The sequence below is a fragment of the Ornithorhynchus anatinus genome, chromosome 2, assembly GCF_004115215.2.
Source record: "Ornithorhynchus anatinus isolate Pmale09 chromosome 2, mOrnAna1.pri.v4, whole genome shotgun sequence".
NCBI lineage: Eukaryota > Metazoa > Chordata > Mammalia > Monotremata > Ornithorhynchidae > Ornithorhynchus > Ornithorhynchus anatinus.
In genome coordinates this window covers 47,187,713-47,209,700 of record NC_041729.1, presented here as the reverse complement: position 1 = coordinate 47,209,700, position 21,988 = coordinate 47,187,713, and the positions used below count along the sequence as shown (strand labels likewise).

Below are 21,988 nucleotides of genomic sequence, written 5' to 3'. Positions count from 1 at the left end.
TCTATTTCACAATCAGATCATTTTATTGACACCTGTTCATTAAAAATAAAATGAACTCCACTGACTTCCGTCCATAGATTACAGAAGTAAAACCACTTTGGCTATTTTCAGACAAGACATTCCCGTTTAATACTCAAATTTTACCGACTTGGATGCGCTCTTGTCGATAAAAAAGGTCTTCCTCGCAGCCGTGGAAAAGCCCAGTCCCATCCCGCGGCTCTGCTTCCAGCTCAGCGCCTTGTCGAATTGCATCTGCAGATTCTGCCGTAACGACTCTGCCCCCGTCTTGTTGAGAGCCATGTTGGGCTTCGCCGCCGCCGTTGTGGCCGGGGAGTGGCTGAGCGAAGGGGAAGACTTCTTGAAACCGCCCATCAGTCTTAGGAATTTCATTTTCTGGTCCGCATTGTCGAAAGCTGCCGTATCCCACTGGCCAAAACGTGTAGCCTGTTGAGAAGACGGATCATTTCTCTCGGTCCCGCACCATATGCCTCACCTCCAACCCTTGAATATAAGATGTTGAGAATCCTCTCCTCTCCTCCAATTCTCTCCTTGACCTCCACCAATCTGGCTCCCGCCCCCTTCGCTCCACAGAGACTCCCTCTCGAAGGTCACCGGTGATCTCCCTCTTGCCAAATCCGACGGCCTCTACTCCATCCTGATCCTCCGCGTCCTCTCGGCCGCCTTAGATACCGTGACCACCCCCTTCTCCTGAAAACATGATCCAACCTTGGCTTCACTGATTCTGTCGTAGCCTGGTTCTCCTATCTTTCCGGCCATTCATTCTCTGTCTCTTCAGTGGGCTCCTCCTCTGCCTCCCACCCCCTAATTGGAGGACTCCCTCGGTGTTCAATTCTGGGCCCTCTTCTTCCATTCTCCATCTACACCCACTTCCTTGGAGAACTCCTTCGCTGGAATCGCTTCAACTGCCATCTCTACGCAGATGGCTTCTAAATCTTGATCTCCCTCCCTTTCTGCATTGCCTCCTGCCTTCAGGACAACTCTCCTTGCCCGTCCGACCCCTCAGTTTGAACGTGTCCAAAACAGAGCTCATCTTCCCACCCAGACACTCTCCTCCCCTCGTCCCCGCTCCCGCCACCGTAGACGACATGACCCTTCGTCTCACCGGCCTGTAACCTTGACGTTGTCCTCGACTCATCTCTCGCTCAACCTACGTATTGAGCGTCACCAAATCCTACCGGTACAACCTTTAGAACATCACGAAAATTTGTCTTTTCCTACCTGTTCAATCTAGCATATTAGTCATTCATTCATTCATTCAATCGTATTTATTGAGCGCTTGCTATATGCAGAGCACTGTACTAAGCGCTGGGAAAGAACAATTCAGCAATAAGGAGAGACAATCCCTGCCCCGGTCTAGAAGGGAGGGAATCTCTCGTTCTATCCCACTTGGATTACTGCATTGGTTTCCTTACTGACTTCCCTATATCCTGTCTCTCCCCATTCCAGTCCATACTTCACTCTGCTGCCCAGATCATTTCTCCACAAAACCGTTCAGTCCACTCACTCCTCAAGAACCTCCAGTTTGGGGGTGTTTTTTGGATGGTATTTGTTAAAAACTTAGAATGTGCCAGGCACTGTACTAAGCACTTGGTAGAGGAGAGGAGCAGCATGGCTTTAGTGGATAGCGCACAGGCCTGGAAGTCAGAAGGTCCTGGGTTCTAATCCTAGCTCTGCCACATGTCTGCTCTGTGACCTTGGGCAAGTCACTTAACTTCTCTGGGCCTCAGTTACCTCATCTGTAAAATGGGATAAAGACCGTGAGCCCCACGTGGGACAGGGACTGTTGTCCGACCCGATTAACTTGTATCTACCCTAGTGCTTAGAACGGTGCCTGGCACTCAGTGAGCGCTTAACAAGTACCATAATTATTATTACAAGCCAAGCAGATTGGAGACGGTACATGCCCGACCCGGGGCTCACAATTTTAATCCCCGATCTACAGATGAGTAACTGAGGCACAGAGAAGCCACGTGAGTCGCCCAAGGTCAGGCGGCAGAAGAGTGGCGGAGTCAGAATTAGAACTGAGGTCCTCCGACTCCCGGGCCCAGCCTCTTTCCATAAGGCCGCGCGGCTTGCCCGGCCACCTCTGCGCACAGAAACTCCTTAGCCTAGGCTTTAAAGCACTCCATCGCCTTGCCTCCTCCTACCTCACCTCCCCGATTTCCCACTACAACCCAGCCAGCCCCCTTAGCTCCTCTAACGCCAACTTACTCACTGTTCCTCAGTCTCCTCCCTCTCACCACCGTCCTCTCGCCCGCGCCCTGCCTCTGGCCTGGATCGCCCTCCCTCTTCACAACCACAGACGATCCCTCTCCCCACAGTCAAACCCTCACTGAAGGCACAGCTCCTCCAAGCCGCCTTCCCCAACCGAGGCCACGTTTCCTCTTCTCCCACTTCTCCCGTCTCCCTTGCACTCGAATCTGCCCCCTCCCCATCCGCCCCTTCCTCAGGCCCACAGCACTTACGGACACGTCCGTAACTTATATTCACGTCCGTCCTCCTGGAAGCTCACTGCGGGCTCTATCGGTTCCGTTATATCGTGTTTAGTCCAGTGCTCCGCACGCAGTAAGTGTTCGATAAATACCAACTGATTGACTGAAGAACACAGAGATGTTCTTAAACTCGAGAACTCTGAACCTCAGGGACTGGGGAAAACCCAGCCGGCTTTACTTCTGCCCCGCTCTCTCACGGATGAAGGGAGATTCAGAGGCCCAGCACCCGCGGGCGAGCCGTCGCCCTTGAAATTACTTCTACTTGAGCTTTCGACGGCACACTCGAAAAGCAGGCCGCCTGCCGCCAAGTCGCCGGCCCCGCCTTCCGTGGAAGGACCCGGGCAGCTCAGGGGCGGTCGGAGTCTCGTTTCGTTTTTGGTAGAGTTTTAGCCCCGTGCGCGGAGGCTCCGACAGGCCGTGAGCAGAAAGGGAAGGTCCTCAAAGGGCTGACCCTGTCTGAGCCACTCACTGCCCTGCTGCCTTGTGACTTTGGCCATGACCGTATAGAGGGGCCATCTTAATCGATTTCTTTAATGAGTTTAATCGATTTAAATTTAATCAATCGGTTTAATCAATCATCTTAATCAATTTTCGCATTTATCGAGCACTTCGGGCAAAGCACTGAACTAAGCACTGGGGAGGAGGGTAGAATTCAGTCGGCAGTTGAGAAGCAGCACGGCTTAGTGGCCTGGGAACGGGAAGGACCTGGGTTCTAATCCTGACCACCACACGTCCGCTGTGTGACCTTGGGCAACCAGCACTTAGTGCTTGGCACATAGTAAGCGCTTAACCAACACCTGGGTCTCACTTCTCTGGGTCTCGGCTAACCCCATCTGTAAAATGGGGATTAAGCCTGTGGGCCCCACGTGGGACGGGGAGCCTGTGGCCACCTGCTTAACTTGTAGCCACCCCAGGGCTTAGAACGGTGCTCACCACATAGTAAGCACCCAGCAAGTACCCTAATTAATTATTAGTCGCGATTCTAGCGATTTGCTCAAGGTCACGCAGCGGACAAGCGGCGGAGATGGGATCGGAACGTTTTCTCGGAGAGGGGAGGGGAAACCGTAGGCCGCTGCGGTAAGAAGGCCCGGCGGCAAGACTCCCGGCGAGCAACTCGACCCGGAGTGGGAAGGGTCCTGGCTCATCGGGCAGTTGCGCTCCCTCCTTGAAATATTTCGGATTCATTAGGAGCTCTCCTTAAGAACCACCCCAACCCCACTTTCCCTCCCGGTTCGGCTTTGGAAGAAACACGACAGCGGGCTGGTGGTGCAGCTGCCTCTAGATGACGTGTGACACACTTTGCCGCTGCGGAGGAGCTCTGTGGAACAGCAGCCCAGAGGCGCGAATAATTATAGCTCCTCAGGCCCCTACGATTTTGGAAGTTAACCGTTGGTAGTTATTCTGCATTGGGCTTTTACGGCAGTGTTCTCGGGCTGCTTTTGCCAGGTGGGCTAATGAGCGCTCAGCGTTGCTGTCCAGCGGGAGAGCCACTCTCCACCTGGATAAGGTTGAGGTGGGGGGCCCTCGGATTCCCGGCCGGCTGGGATCCCCCGTCCCGAAGCTCAGATCTGGAACGGCCCGGTTGGATATTCGCCTCTACGGCGAGGCCACGGAGCCCAGCCACCCTCCCCCGCTGCCCCTTCCTGTCCCGGCCCCTAGTGCGGCTGGCGTGACCGAGGGCCAACGATGGCCCTAAAGAGGTAACGCCCTACACGGGCCATCACTTACAGCCCCGATGTCGGGCCTGTCCTCACGGCTGCCCACCTGCCGGGAGCCAGTGTGAGAGAACCAAAGGACCGAGAGAGAAGGGCAAGGAGGCGAGGTATTTAAGGCTCAGGTCGATCCGTGGCACTGACGAGAAAGGGGGAGGGAGACACCGGGCCCTATCGCTCCCGCCTCTCCCGTAACCCCCGGGACCCCGAGCCTGGAACAACGTCAGAGCACACGCTCCGCCCCGACCGAGCCACCGACCTCCTTCGACCAGCACGGGTCCCCGACCGCCGTGCCTCGTCCCCGGAGCCGCCTCCGGCCCGCCTCAGAGACTTCCCGTCCCAGCAGTGCTTTGAAAATGAGGAGCTGAAGCCTAAATGTCGAATCGGTGCCGCTCCTCAAGGCCCCCGACTGCTTTCCATTGCCTTCTGCCTTTCAAATGTCCTTCTAGGGCACACTTGAGCTGGGACCATTTTCTAGCCCCAAATGTCCCATGGCTGAAGAATGAGAAAAGAGGCATTTTGGGCCACTGCTATGTCTTAGTCAATTCCCTGTAAGCCCGTCAAAGGGCGGGGACTGTCTCTATCTGTCACCGATTTGTACATTCCAAGCGCTCTGTACAGTGCTCTACACATAGTAAGCGCTCAATAAATACTATTGAATCAATGAATGAATTCTCTGAGGCAGAGGAGGAGGGGGGACCGCGTGGCAAACCCTGCTTTAGAAGAAGGGATAACGGGAATTAAAGCACAGAGCAGACCCCGGTGCCTGTGCCGCCTCCGAGGACTGGGTTAATCCGCCCGACGGCAGCGCCTCCAATTTGCCACGAGAAGGCAGGAGGCTGTGCCGCGGGGGAAGGGGGAAAGGGGAAGAGGGGCACGGCCAGCGTGCCGGCGCCGGGCCCAAACGTACGGGTTCCGCGTCCGCCGCGACGAGGGCTTCGGTCTTCCCGGATTCTCTGTCGATCTCTTCCTGCAAGGCTTTTCGCCGGACCTAAGCGGGGAAAGGACGGAGGGGGAGAACGGGAGACACAAACCACCATTTTAGAGGTTCCGCTTCACTGAACGTCCGGGGCCCAAAGAGCTGACTCGACATGGTACTAATGAGGGGGGAGGGGAGACGCCGGTAGGAGGGAAGGGTCTTCAGGGCATGGGGGGTGGGGGGAGAGACGGGGCGGTGAGGAAGAGGCAAGGTCTCCCGTGCAGCGGAGAAAGGAAATCACGGCCTAAAGGACTGCCCGGGGATCGGGAGAGACTCTATGAAACGGCAAAGTGAAGTCTTCAACGTAGTAATCAGAGCACAAGGTGTAAACAGTGCAAGTGGCTCTAGGAGTGGGATCTACGGCGTGCCTATTAGGTGTCGTGCACCGCACTCAGCATTTGGGAAAGTAAAACCAGAAGCGGCCCACGTTCCCTACCCACCAGGGCCTACGCTCCGATGGGGGAGGAGGACACGATGATATCGACTAAGGGAGCCACCCCCGCAAGCGACCGCACGGGGGTCTGGCAGCTCCCCCGGGGAAACGAAGAGGAGGCTGGGGGCCCTGGGCAAGGCGGGAGTTTATGCTCTCTGCTCCAGCACGGGATGACGGTTCTGACCTGGGGCAAGCTGACCGCCCCGCGGGCCCCCAAGCCTCGGATCGCCATCTTATCATCCTGGAACCGCGTGGGCCCATCTCCCCGTGTGGCACGAGGGCTATCGCCAGGGCATCTGAAATCACCCGGGGACTGCAGTCGGGCCTGGAAACGGAAACGATGATCAGGAGCTTCGGAGAGGCGACGTGGCCTGGTGGTGAGGGCACGGGCCCGGGAGGCGGGGGACCTGGGTCCTGATCCCGGCTCTGCCACGTGTCTGCCCCGTGACCTTGGGCAAGTCACTTCCCTTCTCTGGGTCTCAGCTGACTCATCTGGAAAATGGGGATTAAATCCTACTCCCTCCCGCTTGGTCCGCGAGCCTCAAGTGGGTCGGGGACTGTGTCCAACCTGATTAACTTATATCTACCCCAGCGCTTAGAACGGTGTTTGGCCCAGAGTAAGGCCTTAACAGGCACCATTATTATTATTAAAATTATTACTATTACTAAACTAATCCCGGGGCTTTCCGGGCAACCGCGGACAAAGGCCCTATGACCAGCACCGAAGAGCAATCCGTCAGGCACCCGGTCTTTCCCGAGCACCGGCGGATTCCATTCTAGCCTCGAGCCCCCTGAGCTTGGGATACGAAGGCCAGTTCGCAGGGCCCAGCGTGGTGGAGTGGACAGAGCGTGGGTCTGGGAGTCAGGTCACGGGTTCTAATCCCGGCTCCACCACCGTCTGCTGCGCGGCCTTGGGCAAATCGCTTCACTTCTCTGTGCCTCAGTTCCCTCATCTGCAAAAGGGGGATTAAGACTGTGAACCCCATGCGGGACAGGGACCGTGCCCAACCCCATTTGCCTGTATCCACCCCAGTGCTTACTACAGCGCCTGGCACGCCGTAAGCGCTTAACGGATAGCACGATTCTTCTTCTTACTGTTAAATTTCCCTCACATTTTGGGCGGGGGGAGGGGAGGCCAAACCTTCCAGGTCGGCCACGTAACATCACACCAGAAAACCAGAGCCCGAGCCACGAATGCGATTTACCGTACCGTGTCTATATTTGTTTCGTCCACATTCCCTTTCTTCACAGATATGACTTCTAAGTCTTTGTCTTGTTCCTGCATGGTAGGAGGAGAAATTCTGGAGTGAATTCAAATGCCAAGGGATTCCCCCAATCCACCCGCTCCACACCCATCCAGCACTCCAACACCCGCCAACCGACACTTGGTCGGGAGCACCCTGAGGCGGTGGAGGAGGGTGGGACCATTCATTCATTCATTCAATAGTACTTATTGAGCGCTTACTGTGTGCAGAGCACTGTACTAAGCGCTTGGAATGTACAAATCGGTAACAGATAGAGACGGTCCCTGCCCTTTGACGGGTTTACAGTCTAATCGGGGGAGACGGACAGACGAGAACAATGGCAATAAATAGGGTCCGGTCCAGAGGGAACACCGGGTAGGAGCCCCAAAGGCCTCCGACTAAGCAAGAACAATAACAATCACTCCGACCGCGGTACTCGTTAAGAACCGACTCTACGCTAAGCGCGCGCTAAGCCCCGGGGTGGCTCCGACACAGATCGGACACGGTTCCCGGCCACACAGAGCTCACGGAGGCTACAGATGGAAAAGAGCCACGAGAGGAAAGGGGCTAGGAGTCACCCAGAGAGCTAGGCCATGAAACCGTGCGTGTTGTTGCCGAAATTTTGGGGGAGGAGCCAGGCTGACCTCTGTCACTGCTCCAAGCGTGAAATAAAGCACGTCGGAGAGCTTAGGTCGGCAGCCCTTGGCATTAACACCGCTGGATCACGGGAGATTTCTCTTCTTTGGCCTGTGGAAAGCTCCCGGCCTTGAGGGAGAGGAGCCCTGAAGGAGTGAGGGGAAGGAGGGCAGTGCCCCGGGGCCGGAAGAGGCAGTTCTCCGTCAAGATCCTTTCCGTGACTAGAGAAAGAGGCGGCCGCGGTTCTCCTGGAGGTGGCCCGGTCCCGTCGCTTTTCATTTCCACTAAGGAACCACCTCAAACTCAAACCCCAGCTTGGCTCAGCTTGCGGGTTAACCCTCGGAGTGCCAGTCTTCGGATGGGGGCTCTTTTAGGGCGGGCACAAATCTTGGAATCTCCGAAAAGGGTTCCCACGACGCGGCTCTCCGGTGAATTTCGGGGGGCTTCTTTTTTGGAAGCCCAGGAAAGGGTCAGACAACTGGCTAAACCGGCCCCGGACCTCACGCCCAAGCCGCCTGGAGGAAAGTGAGCCTGGGGACTCTGTTCCCCCGACTCTTAGATGGGAGTGGCTATCCTGGGGTCCAATTTTCCTCTGCTCCTCCTCCCCTCCCCATCGCCCCGACTCCCCTCCGTCTGCTCTCCCCCTTTCCCCGCCCCATTGCACTTGTGTATATTTGTACATATTTATTATTCTATGTATTTTATTAATGATGTGTAGATAGCTGTAATTCTATTGATCTATTTTGCTGCTGTCGATGCCTACTTGTTTTGTTCTGATGTCTGTCTCCCCCTTCTAGACTTTGAGCCCGTCGCTGGGTAGGGACCGTCTCTGTTACCGGATTGTACTTTCCAAGCGCTTAGTCCAGTGCTCTGCACACAGCGAGCGCTCAGGAAATACGAGGGAATGAATGGCTCTTCCCAAACACGCCGTCTGACCGCCATGAGGAGGATTTCCCGGTCTCGCCAGGGATGGGAGATGGGGACGGACGGGCTGGGCCTCAGTCGGACCCTTTCCCCGTCTGGCCTAAAACTAACCCTCATCATCCAAGCACCCAGCGGGTCCTTCACGACCACGGCGGCAAATCCTCCTAACTTCCCGACCCCTCCCAGTGGGATCGCGTAGTTTGGCACACGCGTGCGCCCACGTGCACCCACACCCTCGAGGCGTGGGCAGTGGCCGGGGAGCCGTGCCGTCTCTTGGTCCTCCTCCCTCTCCCCGCTGCCGCTCGGGCACATCCATCAGCGTGGCTCAGTGGGAAAAGCCCGGGCTTGGGAGTCAGAGGTCATGGGTTCTAATCCCGCCTCCACCACTTGTCAGCTGTGTGACTTTGGGCGAGTCACTTCACTTCTCTGTGCCTCAGTTACCTCATCTGTAAAATGGCGATGAAGACTGTGAGCCCCACATGGGACAACCTGATCACCTTGTACCCCCCCCCCCGAGCGCTTAGAACAGTGCTTTGCACATAGTAAGCTCTATTAGCACCGTTATTATTTATTATCACAGAGAGGCAGGGGAGTGGGGAGGAGTCTCCCGCCTTTCCTCGCCTCGACCAGCGGCCGCCTCCCAGCACGACTCAAAATAACGGCGGGCTGACTCGGCGCCCCCGTGCCGCTGACTTAATTAGCAAACTCATCCGGGCAAGAAAGCCAGCCCGTCCTCGCGGCGAGGTCGAGAGGGAAAGAAAAAAATGTCACCCGTGCGAGGCGAGGCCACAAAAGCGTGAGTCTGCAATCCGCCTGGTGAATCCCGGAGGGGCACCCGGCTCGCACCGACCCTCGGCAGCTGCACAGAGCTCTTGACGGCGGTTCGCCGGAGCGGAGGGCGTCGCGGTGGGAAGGTGGGGAGAGACGGGAGGGGACGGGAGGGAAGAAGCACTCGCTTGACCGCGTGCCCGGAGGTGCTTACGCTGAGCCTTCCCATCAACTGGCCTTTCGCGCGTGACCTCTTCAGTCCTCATGCCGACATCCCCAGGAGACAGAAAAACCGCTCCGTGGCACTGTCCCCACTTTCCCGACGGGGTGTGGCGGGGGAGAGCAGTGGGACTTGGCTCAGAACCACTCAACCCATTAGCCGGCCACTTGACGGGTCATCTGAGGGCACCCGAACTCCCTTCGCCACCACCTGCCCTTCCAGAGGAAAGCTGGTTCCCGAGCCAGCGTCACACTGCACGGCAACCCAGACGGTCACCACCAGCGACCCTCCCTGCCCCCAGCCCAGGCCAGGCAGTTCCCGACCTGGGCCGGTTAATAATAATAATAATAATAATAATAATGGCAACTGTTAAGCACTATGTGCCAGGAACTGATCTAAGGTCATCGGGTTGGACACAGCCCTTGTCCCACATGGGGCTCACAGTCTTGACCCCCAATTTACAGATGAGGTAACTGAGCCTCAGAGAAGCGAAGGGACTTGCCCAAGGTCACACGGCAGGAACACGGCAGAGCTGGGATTCGACTTATTTCACGGAAATCAACGACAGCGGGGGCTGGTGCAAAAGAGCCCCACTCCGGTGAGGCCACGGCTCTCTAATAATAATAATTAAGAATTACGGTATCTGTTAAGCGCTTACTCTCTGCCGAGCACTGGTCTAAGCGCTGGGGTAGGTACAAGGTAATGAGGTTGTCCCACGTGGGGCTCACCGTCTTCATCCCCATTTTACAGATGAGGTGACTGAGGCCCAGAGAAGTGAAGTGACTTGCCCAGGGTCTCTACTGGATGCCTGGGCAGGCTGCTCCGGCTGTAGCTTCACTGGCATCCCAAAGTTCTGGGCTCTATCTACCGGGAGACTCCCGCTAAACGCACAAGAACAGGAAGTCAAGTCTCCACCTTGCCTGCTGACACTGGAGGCTACCAACAGTCCCTTTTCCCCTCCTTGGCATCTCTCAACTTCCTCCAACTTCTCCTCCCCAAAGGCATCACGCCGCACCTCTCTCTGTCTCCACTCTGGCCTCGTCCCGCCCAACTCAGCTGGCTCCCGAGCGGAGCCGGGGAGGGTCGGGGGCCCGACACCAGACACTCTCCGCGTATTTAAAGGGCGGGACGGAGGCCTCCCGAGTAAGGAGGGCCGGCAGGAGGGATTTCTGGAGATGCCCGCCCAGTGGCTAATGCCATCTGAAGAGCGTGCACTGTCACGGGACACGGCGGGGACTAAAAATCAGGGTTGCCGAGACTTCCGAGGTTCCGTCCTCGGCCCCCACCCAAAGGCTGGGGGGACTCTCGATCCCTTTCTCTTTCAATTGCTCTTTAGTCACAGAAGAATCACCCTTTATTCACCCCTCCCCCGGCCCCACGGCACTCACGGACGTACCCATAATTGATTTCCATTAATGTCTTCCTCCCCATCTAGACCGGAAGCTCGTTCCGGGGAGGGAACGGGTCTACCAACGGCCGTACGAGCAAGGAGAGGCCCCTGAGCTCAGACGTCGGCCAGCCCCGGGGGAGGTTGGGCCCGCCCGCTCCCCGGCGGCACGCTCACCGTTTCCGGGCCTTGCGGCTCTACGGCTGCTTTTTCATGCGTCGTCTGTTTCTGAGCCGGTTCCTCGGCGGAGCGCTCCGTCACCGGCCTCTTCTTCTGTTTCTTCCCCTCCCTGTCCGGCCGCTCAGCGGCAACCTCCACCAGCCTGCCGCCCACCAGCGTCAGCTTGGCCTTCTTCTTCTTCTTGCCGTCTTTTCTCTGGCAGTCCTCTCCGTGTCGGGGCACCGCCACCAGACTGTCCCGGTCCCCGGCTGCTCCTTCCGTCTCTTCCTCGTGCTGGGTGGTCCTCTTCTTCTTCTTTTTCTTCTTCTTGGGGATCGGCTCCCCGTCTTCAGACTCCCCGAGTCGGCCGGGCGTCCTCTTGAGGCCTCTGCGGGCCTCGCCCCCCGCATCGGGCCGGTCCCCCTCACCCTCTCCTGGGTCCGGCCCAGACTCCCCGGCGAGCCCGGCCTGGGGGTCACCAGCTGGGAAGACGGCGTCCTTGCCTTGCTTCTTATGCTTTCGCTTTCGCCGTTGGGATCTCTCGTCCGCCTCCTCCCCCGACCGGGCATCGACGCTGGCCTCTGCCCATGCCGCGGGGTTGGGCAAATCCGTTTCTGTCCCGTCCGGCACCCCCTTCCTCTTCTTTTTTTTCTTCTTCTTCTTCTTCTTTTTCTTCTTCTTCTTCTCCTCCTCGTCGGGGGTCACGGCCGGCTTGGGGGGCACGTCCTCGGAGGCGCGGTTCTTTCCCACAGACTTAGGAACCTGAGGCGTCTCGGGCTCCGAGTCCCCGTCAGTGACCATCACGGCTTGGGAGTCGGCCGCTTTGGCTTTCTTCTTTTTCTTTTTCACGCCGAGCAACTGAGGGACCCCGTCCGGGGCCACGTGATTCTTCCCGGCCGATCTGCTGTTCTCCCCCGAGACCCCTGCCCTCGCATCATCCTCTGGCACGGTCACGCTTTGGCCTTCGGCTGCTTTTGCCTTCTTCTTCTTCTTAGTCTCCGGGATCACCTCGCGAACGTCCAACTTATTGGCCTTGGCGATCATCCCTGAAATGCAGATGGGCAAATTACTTCACGGGTCTGGTCCCCGGATAAATAAGACCTCTGCCAACTACGGGAGGGCCGGGAAGGGGCTGGGGTGACCCTAACAGCATTTACCGAGCGCTTACTGTGAGCAGAGCACTGTCCTAAACCCTGGATCCGTGGGGTTAGGTTGGCAAAGGAGGAAGCCGACACCCCTGCCTTACCAGCCTCGGCGGCTAAAAGACTTCGGCGTCTCTGGTCATCCTCTTATCTACCGCCCAACCTCGGGGGTAAACCCACGAAAACGCTCTGTGAAGGAGACACAACAGCTAATAAAACTACAACAGCCTGGCAACTAAGTGTTCTAAATATAGGTGGCCTCGCAAATTCTATCTGGTCCATCGGTGGTATTTTTCGAGCACTTACTCTGCGCGGAGCACAGCACTCGAGAGAGAGTACAATATAAGAGAAGCGTGTGGCGAGCCCACCGTGAGCTGCCTTAATTAGTGTCTGTCTGGGATCCCTCCAACAACAAGGAAGAGACTCTGTGAAGGCCCTGACGGGCTCGACCTGAAGCAGGTGACTGTTGGCCCGTGGGGACGGAGCACGGAGGGGAGCGCGGCCTTCTCTCCCTGCTCTACCGGTAACGGGCCTGGACCAATCGATGACTGCCACGTCGAGCCACACCTGCGATGCCCAAAGCAGATAAAAGGCGCTCGTCTCGAAGCAAGAGGAGGCCCAGGCGGAAGCAGCCGGAGAAGAAGGGAAGCACCTGGAGCAGGAGTAGCAAGGACCGAGGAAGCGAGCAGGACAGCAGCACTTGGGAGCAGAAAGAAGAAACGTCGGCAGAACGGGATCCCTTGTCCAGCGGACTGGTATTGGACCCTTAGTGGAGTGTGTCTGTGTCACTGCCTAACATGTTAGTAAAGCTAAGTTAAAAACTTTGCAGAGGAAATCTGCTGATCAGAGGTATCTATTACCTATCACCAAGGCTCTTCCGTTCAGGAAGGTCCTGGTTAGTACGAACTTGGGGGGGGGGGCTCACGACAATGGGGTAGACACGTTCCCTGCCCAGGATGAGCTTCTAGTCTGAAATTTGCACTCTCCTGCCTCAAATTTAAAAATGTCTTTCCCCGTTCCATTCTAGGCATAGGAGATATGATCGCTGAGTGTGGTGTGACTGGAAAAAGCATGGGGCCGGAGTCAGGGGATCCAAGTTTTGCTTCCCCCACTACCCCTGGCCGCCTGCTGTGTGACCTCGGACAAGTCATTTAACCTCTCTGTGTCTCAGTTTTCTCATCTGTAAAATGAAGAGAAGATTCCTACTCTCCTTCCCTCTTAGACTGAGCCCCATATGGGCCAGAGTCTATGCCCGATGTACCTGGAAGCTCTTTGTGGGCAGGGAACATATCTACCAACTCTGGTCTACTGTACTCTCCCAAGCACTTAGCATAGTGCTCTGCATATCGCAAGTGCTCAGTAAGATTATTTTACCTCCATTTTAATACGCTTAGCACCCAGTAAGTGTTTAGTGAACATCATTATTACTTTTAGACCACTGGTCCATCCAGCCCCCCATTCTGTCTCCAGTAGGGGTAACGGGATGCTTGGAGGAAGCGTGGGATGGCTACTCCCCTTGACATTCACTCATCCTAATGCTTTGGAACGGACATCCAACAACCTCAACCTCTCCCTCGGACTCCTCTGGGTTCTCCAACTGCTTTGGAAACAAATTCCAGATGGTCACTGCTTACTGCGAGAAACAAACCAACGGTGACCTGCAAGCTTTGAGGCCGCCCTATCTTCCCTCTACCTTACCACGTGGCCCTCCTCAGTCCAACCTCCTCCCGAAACTTTCCAACCTCCTGGTCGTCGTGCTTGCCATCTCCGGTCCTTTCCCGGCTCTAAGGCAACGTGCTGACCAAAATGGCCGAGAGTCATCCTGGCATGGGCGCCCCAGGGTTTTATAAAGTGGCAAAGCCGTGCCTTTGGTTTTCCAGGTGGCCAGGATTTGGCCGGCCACCTTAGCTACCCCTGCACGGTGGACTCGGCACGGATGACGGTGCCCGAGCCATCCTCTCCTCCTTTTACACCGGTCCACCTCGGGAGGCCGAAACGGCTCGGCAGGTAAACACTGGGTTACCTCAAAAACCCAGACTTTGGTGAAAATAATCATTCTGGCCTTTAAGAACTGTGTGCTAAGAGCTGGGGTGGACACGAAGCTGTCGGTACGGACAAAGTTCCTGTTCCACACGGCTACCAGAATCTATTTTAGCATTATTTTACAGATGAGGGAACTGAGGTCCAGAAGTTAAGGGTCTTGCCCGAGGTCCCGCGGCGGGCCACTGGTCTCAATCAACGGGATCTATCGAGTGCAAACCCGGTGCCAAGCACCGCACCGTTTGGGAGAACAAGATTTATTAAAGACGATCCCGCCCCTCGAGGAGTTTATTGTCTAGCGGCCCTGCTGACCCTCAGCCCTGTCCTTGTGCCCGTAGGCTGTGGGGAGGGGCCGTGTGTATTAAATGTTTCTAGGTTCATTTCATCATTTCCACCGGGCCCTCCCTGAATTACTTTAGACGGTGGACACTGTTATACTGTTGCACTGTACTCTCCCAAGCTCTTAGTACAGTGCTCTGCACAAAGTACGCACTCAAGAAATGCAACTGAACGAATAAATACGATGAACTGATTCCCGCCTCCCTCGGACTGTGAGCACCTGGGCAGGTCGAGGTCCGCGTCTCATCTGGTTATCCTATCTCTAACCCACCACTTGGTACGGTGCTTGGTACACAGTAAGCACTTAAATACAGTCACTATTATTAATACTTGCCACTCCTTCGCTCAGGGGTAGCCCCATTCTCCCCAAGAGCAATGGACGGGCAGAAGCCGCCGGATCCCCTTAGGATTTTCGGAAGGTTGCGGAGGTTCGGACAGAGGAAGGTCCGGCCCGGGGTCGAATTCCCTCCTGGCAGGACTGAACCGCTCAGCTTAATATTGCTATTCCCCTATAGCCTAGGAATCCCGTGTGGAACAGGAACCTTATCTCACCTGATTATTTAGTTTCTCCCCCAGGGCTTGGCACACGGTAAATGCCTCACAGAGGCCATTATCCCCACTGCCGTTGACCTGTTACTCTCTCTTCCTGAGCGTCTCTCCTTCCACTTCCCTCCGATCGGGTGGGCCAGGTATCACCGGCCTAGCGGAGAGAGCACGGGCCCGGGAGTCGCAAGGTCATGGGTTCTGATCCCAGCTCTGCCACCTGCCTGCTGTGTGACCTCTGGGCCTCAGTTACCTCATCGGAAAAATGGGGTCGGAGCCTGTGTCCGACCTGATTTGCCCGTACGCACGCCAGCCCCTAGGACAGTACCTGGCACGAAGTGAACACCGAATACCACCGTTATTATTATTGATATCCTTAAATTTCCCCATCGCTTGGTAGAGTCGAAGAGCTTAAGAATGCCTTTACCTCACTACCGCTTGTCTTGTCCCCAGGCCTAGGGAAGCTTGCCGCATCCCCCGGCCACCTGAAACTCGGGCAGAGCAGGCTGTTGACCCTCCTCAACCTCACCTCACCTGCTTCCTCGCCCCCCCCCCCCCCCCAGATTGTAAACGCGTTACGGGCGGGGACTGTGGCTCTTTATTGTTTTACCGTACTTTCCCGGGCACTTAGTATAGTGCTCTGCACACAGTAAGCGCTTACTACACACAACCGAATGGAGAATGAGGGAATACCAGTCTTGGCCGCTTCCCGTCGGGTTCCACGATCCCTCTGGGGTCCCCCTGTCTGGAGGGTTCAATCGCCGATATTCATTCGATCGTATTTATTGAGCCTTGATGGAGTGCAGAGCGCTGTGCTAAGCGTTTGGGAGGGTACAATATAACAGTAAACAGACATTCCCCGCCCGCAGAGGTGTTTACTGAGAACTTATTCTGCGCAGTGCCCTGTACTAAGCACTTGGGAGAGAAAACAGAACCAGCAAACACCCTCCCTGCCCCTAAAACTTTTCAGCCTAGAGGGTCAAGGACACCTCCGTACCCTACGCTTCCAGGGATCGTCTTGCTTACTGATTTCTACTCGTTTCTTTTACTGTGCGTCTCTTCCCCCTAGACCGTAGGCTTGTTGTGGGCAGGGAACGTGGCCCGGGAGTCAGAAGGACCTGGGTTCTAATCCCGGCTCCACCACCTGTCCGCTGTGGGACCGCGGGCAAGAGACTTCACTTCGCGGCACCTCAGTTACGTCTTCTATAAAATGAGGATAAAGACTTTGAGCCCCATGTGGGGTAAGCACTGTGTCCAACCTGATGATATTGTATCTACCCCAGCATTTGGAACAGCTGAACAAATACACTATTATTACTATTATTCTGCCCTTGGGGGAGAGGGAGCTGCGCTGAATTTAGCGCTCTGGACAGGGCAAATATTCAATAAATACCACTGATTGAACTCAGCCTAGAAGGGGTACTCTTAAAGCGCTCCGGGGACACAGAGCAAATCGAAGCGACCACATGGTGCTGCTCAGCGTGGGTCCACAAATCCTCCGGGCCGTTTCCTCCGGGGCCGGATTTGGGGTGTGGAAGGCCGTCGGCCTTTACACGGGGAGTGGGATCTCAGTCTTGCGGGAAAGGGATGGACGAGATCGGGCCAGGCCACCGTTCAGCACAACGTTGGGGCCTAACCTACCACTCCTAAGCCCGAGGCCTTGCTGTCGCTATGGCCTTCTAGGGGGGCTACTGAGCCCGTTTTCATTCATTCAATCGTATTTACTGGGCGCTTACTGTGTGCAGAGCACTGTACTAGGCGCCTGGAAGGGACAACTGGGCAACAGATAGAGATAATCACTGCCCCACAACGGGTTCTCAGTCTAAACGGGGAGACAGCAAAACATTTCTTCACACCCAACTGCTGCTCCCTCCTCCAAGAAGCCTTCCCCAAATCTACTCCAACATCCACCCCCTTCCAAGCCTGACGGGCCACCTCCTCCAAGAGGCCTTCCCAGCCTAAACCCGGCTTTTCCTCATCTCCCACTCCCTCCTCGGTCGCCTTGACTTGCTCCCTTTGCTCTTCTCCCCACCCCACAGTCCTCAGCTATGTAACTGTCATTTGATTTCTGTGTCCTGACACCTACCTCCCCTCCCTCTAGACCCTGAACTCGTGGTGGCTGTCAGGGGTTGTCCCTGCCTATCGCTGTACTGTCATTCATTCAGTCGTATTTATTGAGCGCTTACACTGTGCAGAGCACTGGACTAAGCGCTTGGACGGTACAATTCGATAAGAGATAAGGACAGTCCTCTCCCAAGCGCTCGGGACCGTGCTCGGCAGGCAGTAAGCGCTCAGTAGAGACGAGTGAACGAATGAAGGAGTGAATGAGTGAATGAACGTGCTGACTCCCGGGGAAGGAGGGAGTTTTAAAATGTGAGCCCTTTCCTGGGCAGGGACGGTCTCTCTCTGTGGCCCAACTGTCCCTTCCGAGCGCTCAGTCCAGTGCTCTGCACACAGTCGGCGCTCCATAAATACGATCGAATGATTTTATTAATGATGTGCAGATATCTATGATTCTCTTTATCTTGATGGTAGTGAGGCCTGACTACTTGTGTCGCTGTCTCCCCTGCTCGACCGTGAGCCCGTCGTTGGGCGGGGATTTTCTCTCTCCGGGGCCCAACTGTCCCTTCCGAGCGCTCAGTCCAGTGCTCTGCACACAGTCGGCGCTCCGTCAATACGATCGAATGAATGATTTTATTAATGATGTGCAGATATCTATGATTCTCTTTATCTTGATGGTAGTGAGGCCTGACTACTTGTGTCGCTGTCTGTCTCCCCTGTTCGACCGTGAGCCCGTCGTTGGGCGGGGATCTTCTCTCTCCGGGGCCCAACTGTCCCTTCCGAGTGCTTCGTCCAGTGCTCTGCACATAGTCAGCGCTCAATAAATACGTTTGAATGAATGACTGTATTAATGATGCGCAGAGATCTACGATTCTATCGATCTTGATGGTAGTGAGGCCTGTCTACTTGTTTCCCTGTCTGTCTCCCCGTTAGACCGTGAGCCCGTTGCTGGGCAGGGATCTTCTCTCTGTGTGGCCCAACTGTCCCTTCCAAGCGTTCAGTCCAGTGCTCCGCACACACTAAGTGCTCAATAAATTCGACTGAATGAATGCCTGCCTACTTGTGTCGCTGTCCGTCTCCCCCCTTTAGACCGTGAGCCCGTCGTGGGGGCAGGGACGGTCTCTCTCTGGCCCAACTGTCCCTTCCAAGCGCCCAGCCCAGTGCTCCGCACAGTCAGCGCTCCATAAAAACGACTGAATGATTGTATTAATGATGTGTATTAATGATGTGCAGAAATCTACGATTCTATTTATCTTGATGGTAGTGAGGCCCGTCTACTTGTGTCGCTGTCTCCCCCCTTTAGACCGTGACCCCGTCATGGGGCAGAGACGGTCTCTGTCTGTGGCCCAACTGTAGCTTCCAAGCGCTCAGCCCAGTGCTCCGCCCACAGTCAGCGCTCCATAAATACGACTGAATGAATGACTGTACTATTGATGTGCAGAAATCTACGATTCTATTGATCTTGATGGTAGCGAGGCCCGTCTACTTGTGTCGCCGTCCGTCTCCCCCTTTTAGACCGTGAGCTCGATGTTGGTCAGAGACGGTCTCTCTCTGGGGCCCAACTGTCCCTTCCAAGCGCTCAGCCCAGTGCTCCGCACCCAGTCGGCGCTCCATAAATACGACTGCATGATTGTATTAATGATGTGCAGAAATCTACGATTCTATCGATCTCGATGGTAGCGAGGCCTGTCTACTTGTGTTGTTGTCCGTCTCCCCCTTTTAGCCTGTGAGCCCGTCGTGGGGCAGGGGCGGTCTCTCTCTGGGGCCCAACTGTCCCTTCCAAGCGCTCAGCCCAGTGCTCCGCACCCAGTCGGCCCTCCATAAATACGACTGAATGATTGTATTAATGACGTGCAGATATCCGTGATTCTATCGATCTCGATGGTAGCGAGGCCCGTCTACTTGTGTCGCCGCCTGTCTCCCCCTTTTAGACCGAGAGCCCGATGTTGGTCAGAGACGGTCTCTCTCTGGGGCCCAACTGGACCTTCCAAGTGCTTCGTCCAGTGCTCCGCACAGTCAGTGCTCCATAAATACGACCGAATGAATGTCTTAATGATGTGCAGATATCTGTGATTCTATTGATCTTGATGGTAGCGAGGCCTGTCTACTTGTGTTGTGTCTGTCTCCCCCCCTTTAGACCGTGAGCCCTTCATGGGGCAGGGATGGTCTAGATCTGGGGCCCAGTGGTCCCTTCCAAGCGCTCAGCCCAGTGCTCTGCACCCAGTCAGCGCTCCATAAATACGACTGAATGAATGATTGTATTAATGATGTGCAGAAATCTACAATTCTATTGATCTTGATGGTAGCGAGGCCTGTCTACTTGTGTTGCTGTCTGTCTCCCCCTTTTAGATCGAGAGCCCGATGTTGGTCAGAGATTGTCTCTCTCTGGGGCCCAACTGGACCTTCCAATCGCTTCGTCCAGTGCTCCGCACACAGTCAGCGCTCCATAAATACCACTGAATGAATAACTGTACTAACGTGTATATCTATCTATGAGCCTATTTATCTTGATGGTATTTAGTCCTTTCTACTTGTTTCCCTGTCCGCTTCCCCCTTTTAGACCGTGAGCCCTTCATGGGGCAGGGCCGGTCTCTCTCTGGGGCCCAACTGTCCCTTCCAAGCGCTCAGCCCAGCGCTCCGCACAAAGTCAGCGCTCCATGAATACGACTGAATGAATGCTTGTATTAATGATGTGCAGAAATCTATGATTCTATTGATCTTGATGGTAGCGAGGCCTGTCTACTTGTGTTGCTGTCTGTCTCCCCCTTTGAGATCGAGAGCCCGATGTTGGTCAGAGATTGTGTCTCTCTGGGGCCCAAATGGACCTTCCAAGCGCTTCGTCCAGTGCTCCGCACCCAGTAAGCACTCCATAAATACGACTGAATGACTTCATTAATGATGTGCGGATACCTATGATTCTATTTATCTTTATGGGAGCGAGGCCTGTCTACTTGTGTTGCTGTCTCCCCCGTTAGACCGTGAGCCCGTCGTTGGGCAGGGATTTTCTCTCTCCGGGGCCCAACTGTCCCTTCCGAGTGCTTCGTCCAGTGCTCCGCACCCAGTAAGCGCTCCATAAATACGACTGAATGACTTCATTAATGATGTGCAGAGATCTATGATTCTATTTATCTTTATGGGAGCGAGTCCTGTCTACTTGTGTTGCTGTCTCCCCCGTTAGACCGTGAGCCCGTCGTTGGGCAGGGATTTTTCTCTCTCCGGGGTCCAACTGTCCCTTCCGAGTGCTTCGTCCAGTGCTCCGCACCCAGTAAGCGCTCCATAAATACCACTGAATGAATGACTGTACTAATGTGTATCTATCTATCTATCTATCTATCTATCTATGATTCTATTTATCTGGATGGTATTCAGCCCTCTCTACTTGTTTCCCTGTCTGTTTCCCCCTTTTAGACCGTGAGCCCTTCATGGGGCAGGACCGGTCTCTCTCTGGGGTCCAACTGTCCCTTCCGAGTGCTTCGTCCAGTGCTCCGCACCCAGTAAGCGCTCCATAAATACCACTGAATGAATGACTGTACTAATGTCTATCTATCTATCTGTCTATTTATCTGGATGGTATTCAGCCCTCTCTACTTGTTTCCCTGTCTGTTTCCCCCTTTTAGCCCGTGAGCCCTTCATGGGGCAGGACCGGTCCCTCTCTGGGGTCCAACTGTCCCTTCCGAGTGCTTCGTCCAGTGCTCCGCACCCAGTAAGCGCTCCATAAATACCACTGAATGAATGACTGTACTAATGTCTATCTATCTATCTATCTATCTATCTATCTATCTATCTATCTATCTATCTATGATTCTATTTATCTGGATGGTATTCAGCCCTCTCTACTTGTTTCCCTGTCTGTTTCCCCCTTTTAGCCCGTGAGCCCTTCATGGGGCAGGACCGGTCTCTCTCTGGGGTCCAACTGTCCCTTCCGAGTGCTTCGTCCAGTGCTCCGCACCCAGTAAGCGCTCCATAAATACCACTGAATGAATGACTGTACTAATGTCTATCTATCTATCTATCTATGATTCTATTTATCTGGATGGTATTCAGCCCTCTCTACTTGTTTCCCTGTCTGTTTCCCCCTTTTAGCCCGTGAGCCCTTCATGGGGCAGGACCGGTCTCTCTCTGGGGCCCAACTGTCCCTTCCAAGCGCTCAGCCCAGCGCTCCGCACCTAGTCAGCGCTCCATAAATCCGACTGCCTGAACGAACCGTATTCATGATGGGCAGAAATCGACGATTCTATTGATCTTGAGGGCAGCGAGGCCTGTCTACTTGTGTCTCCCCCCCTTTAGCCCGTGAGCCCTTCATGGGGCAGGACCGGTCTCTCTCTCTGGGGCCCAACTGTCCCTTCCAAGCGCTCAGCCCAGCGCTCCGCACCTAGTCAGCGCTCCATAAATCCGACTGCCTGAACGAACCGTATTCATGATGGGCAGAAATCGACGATTCTGTCGACCTTGAGGGCAGCGAGGCCTGTTTGGGTCTCCCCCCCGGAGCCCTTCAAGGGGCAGGACCGGTCTCTCCGTGGGGCCCAAGTGCGCCTTCGGAGCGCTCGGCCCAGTGCTCGGCACATAGTAAGCGCCCCATAAATCCGACTGAATGAATGAATGAGTGCGGGGGGGGGGGGGTGGGGTGGGGGTGCGTGTGAAGTCTCCCTGCTGGGTCCCCGTGCGGCCGGAGGCGAAGGCCGGTCACTCACTGGGTCGCTCGGCGTGGCCGGAGTCGGTCGCTGCGTCCGTCGGCGAGGCGGGGTGGGGGGGGCTCCGGCCCGACCCCCGCCCGCCCACGTGCCGCGGGGCCCCCGCCGCCACCCGGAAGCGAAACCCGCCGGGGCGGGGGGAGGGAGGGAGGGGGGGGGGAAGGGGGAGCCCCGGGAGCACTTCCGGGTCACGGCGC

At 55.7% G+C, this 21,988-nt stretch overlaps 1 protein-coding gene across 2 annotated transcripts; it reads right to left on the bottom strand.

Moving 5' to 3' along the window:
• On the bottom strand, positions 1-21,893 carry KNOP1 (lysine rich nucleolar protein 1). Of its 2 annotated transcripts, XM_029054178.1 has the most exons (6): positions 21,792-21,893; positions 10,994-12,021; positions 6,848-6,916; positions 5,822-5,962; positions 5,136-5,216; positions 1-444 (listed from the first exon to the last, which is right to left on the bottom strand). In XM_029054178.1, exons 2-6 carry the CDS (start codon positions 12,017-12,019, stop codon positions 127-129), a joined length of 1,635 nt encoding a protein of 544 aa, XP_028910011.1. In that variant the 5' UTR covers positions 12,020-12,021; positions 21,792-21,893; the 3' UTR covers positions 1-126. The 2 variants fall into 2 exon arrangements, with proteins under 2 accessions (XP_028910011.1, XP_028910018.1); XM_029054185.1 differs by lacking the exon at positions 5,822-5,962.
• Between the last annotated feature and the right edge of the window lie 95 nt (positions 21,894-21,988).

Bases quoted from the DNA above. Each gene is read 5' to 3' on its own strand.
- KNOP1 (XM_029054178.1), bottom strand. From the start codon at position 12,019: ATGATCGCCAAGGCCAATAAGTTGGACGTTCGCGAGGTGATCCCGGAG. The intron at 5,963-6,847 runs GTACGGTAAATC...TTCCGTTTCCAG, and splicing joins ACGAAACAAATATAGACACG to GCCCGACTGCAGTCCCCGGG. The intron at 5,217-5,821 runs GTCAGAACCGTC...TTCCCCGCTTAG, and splicing joins GGGCGGTCAGCTTGCCCCAG to GTCCGGCGAAAAGCCTTGCA.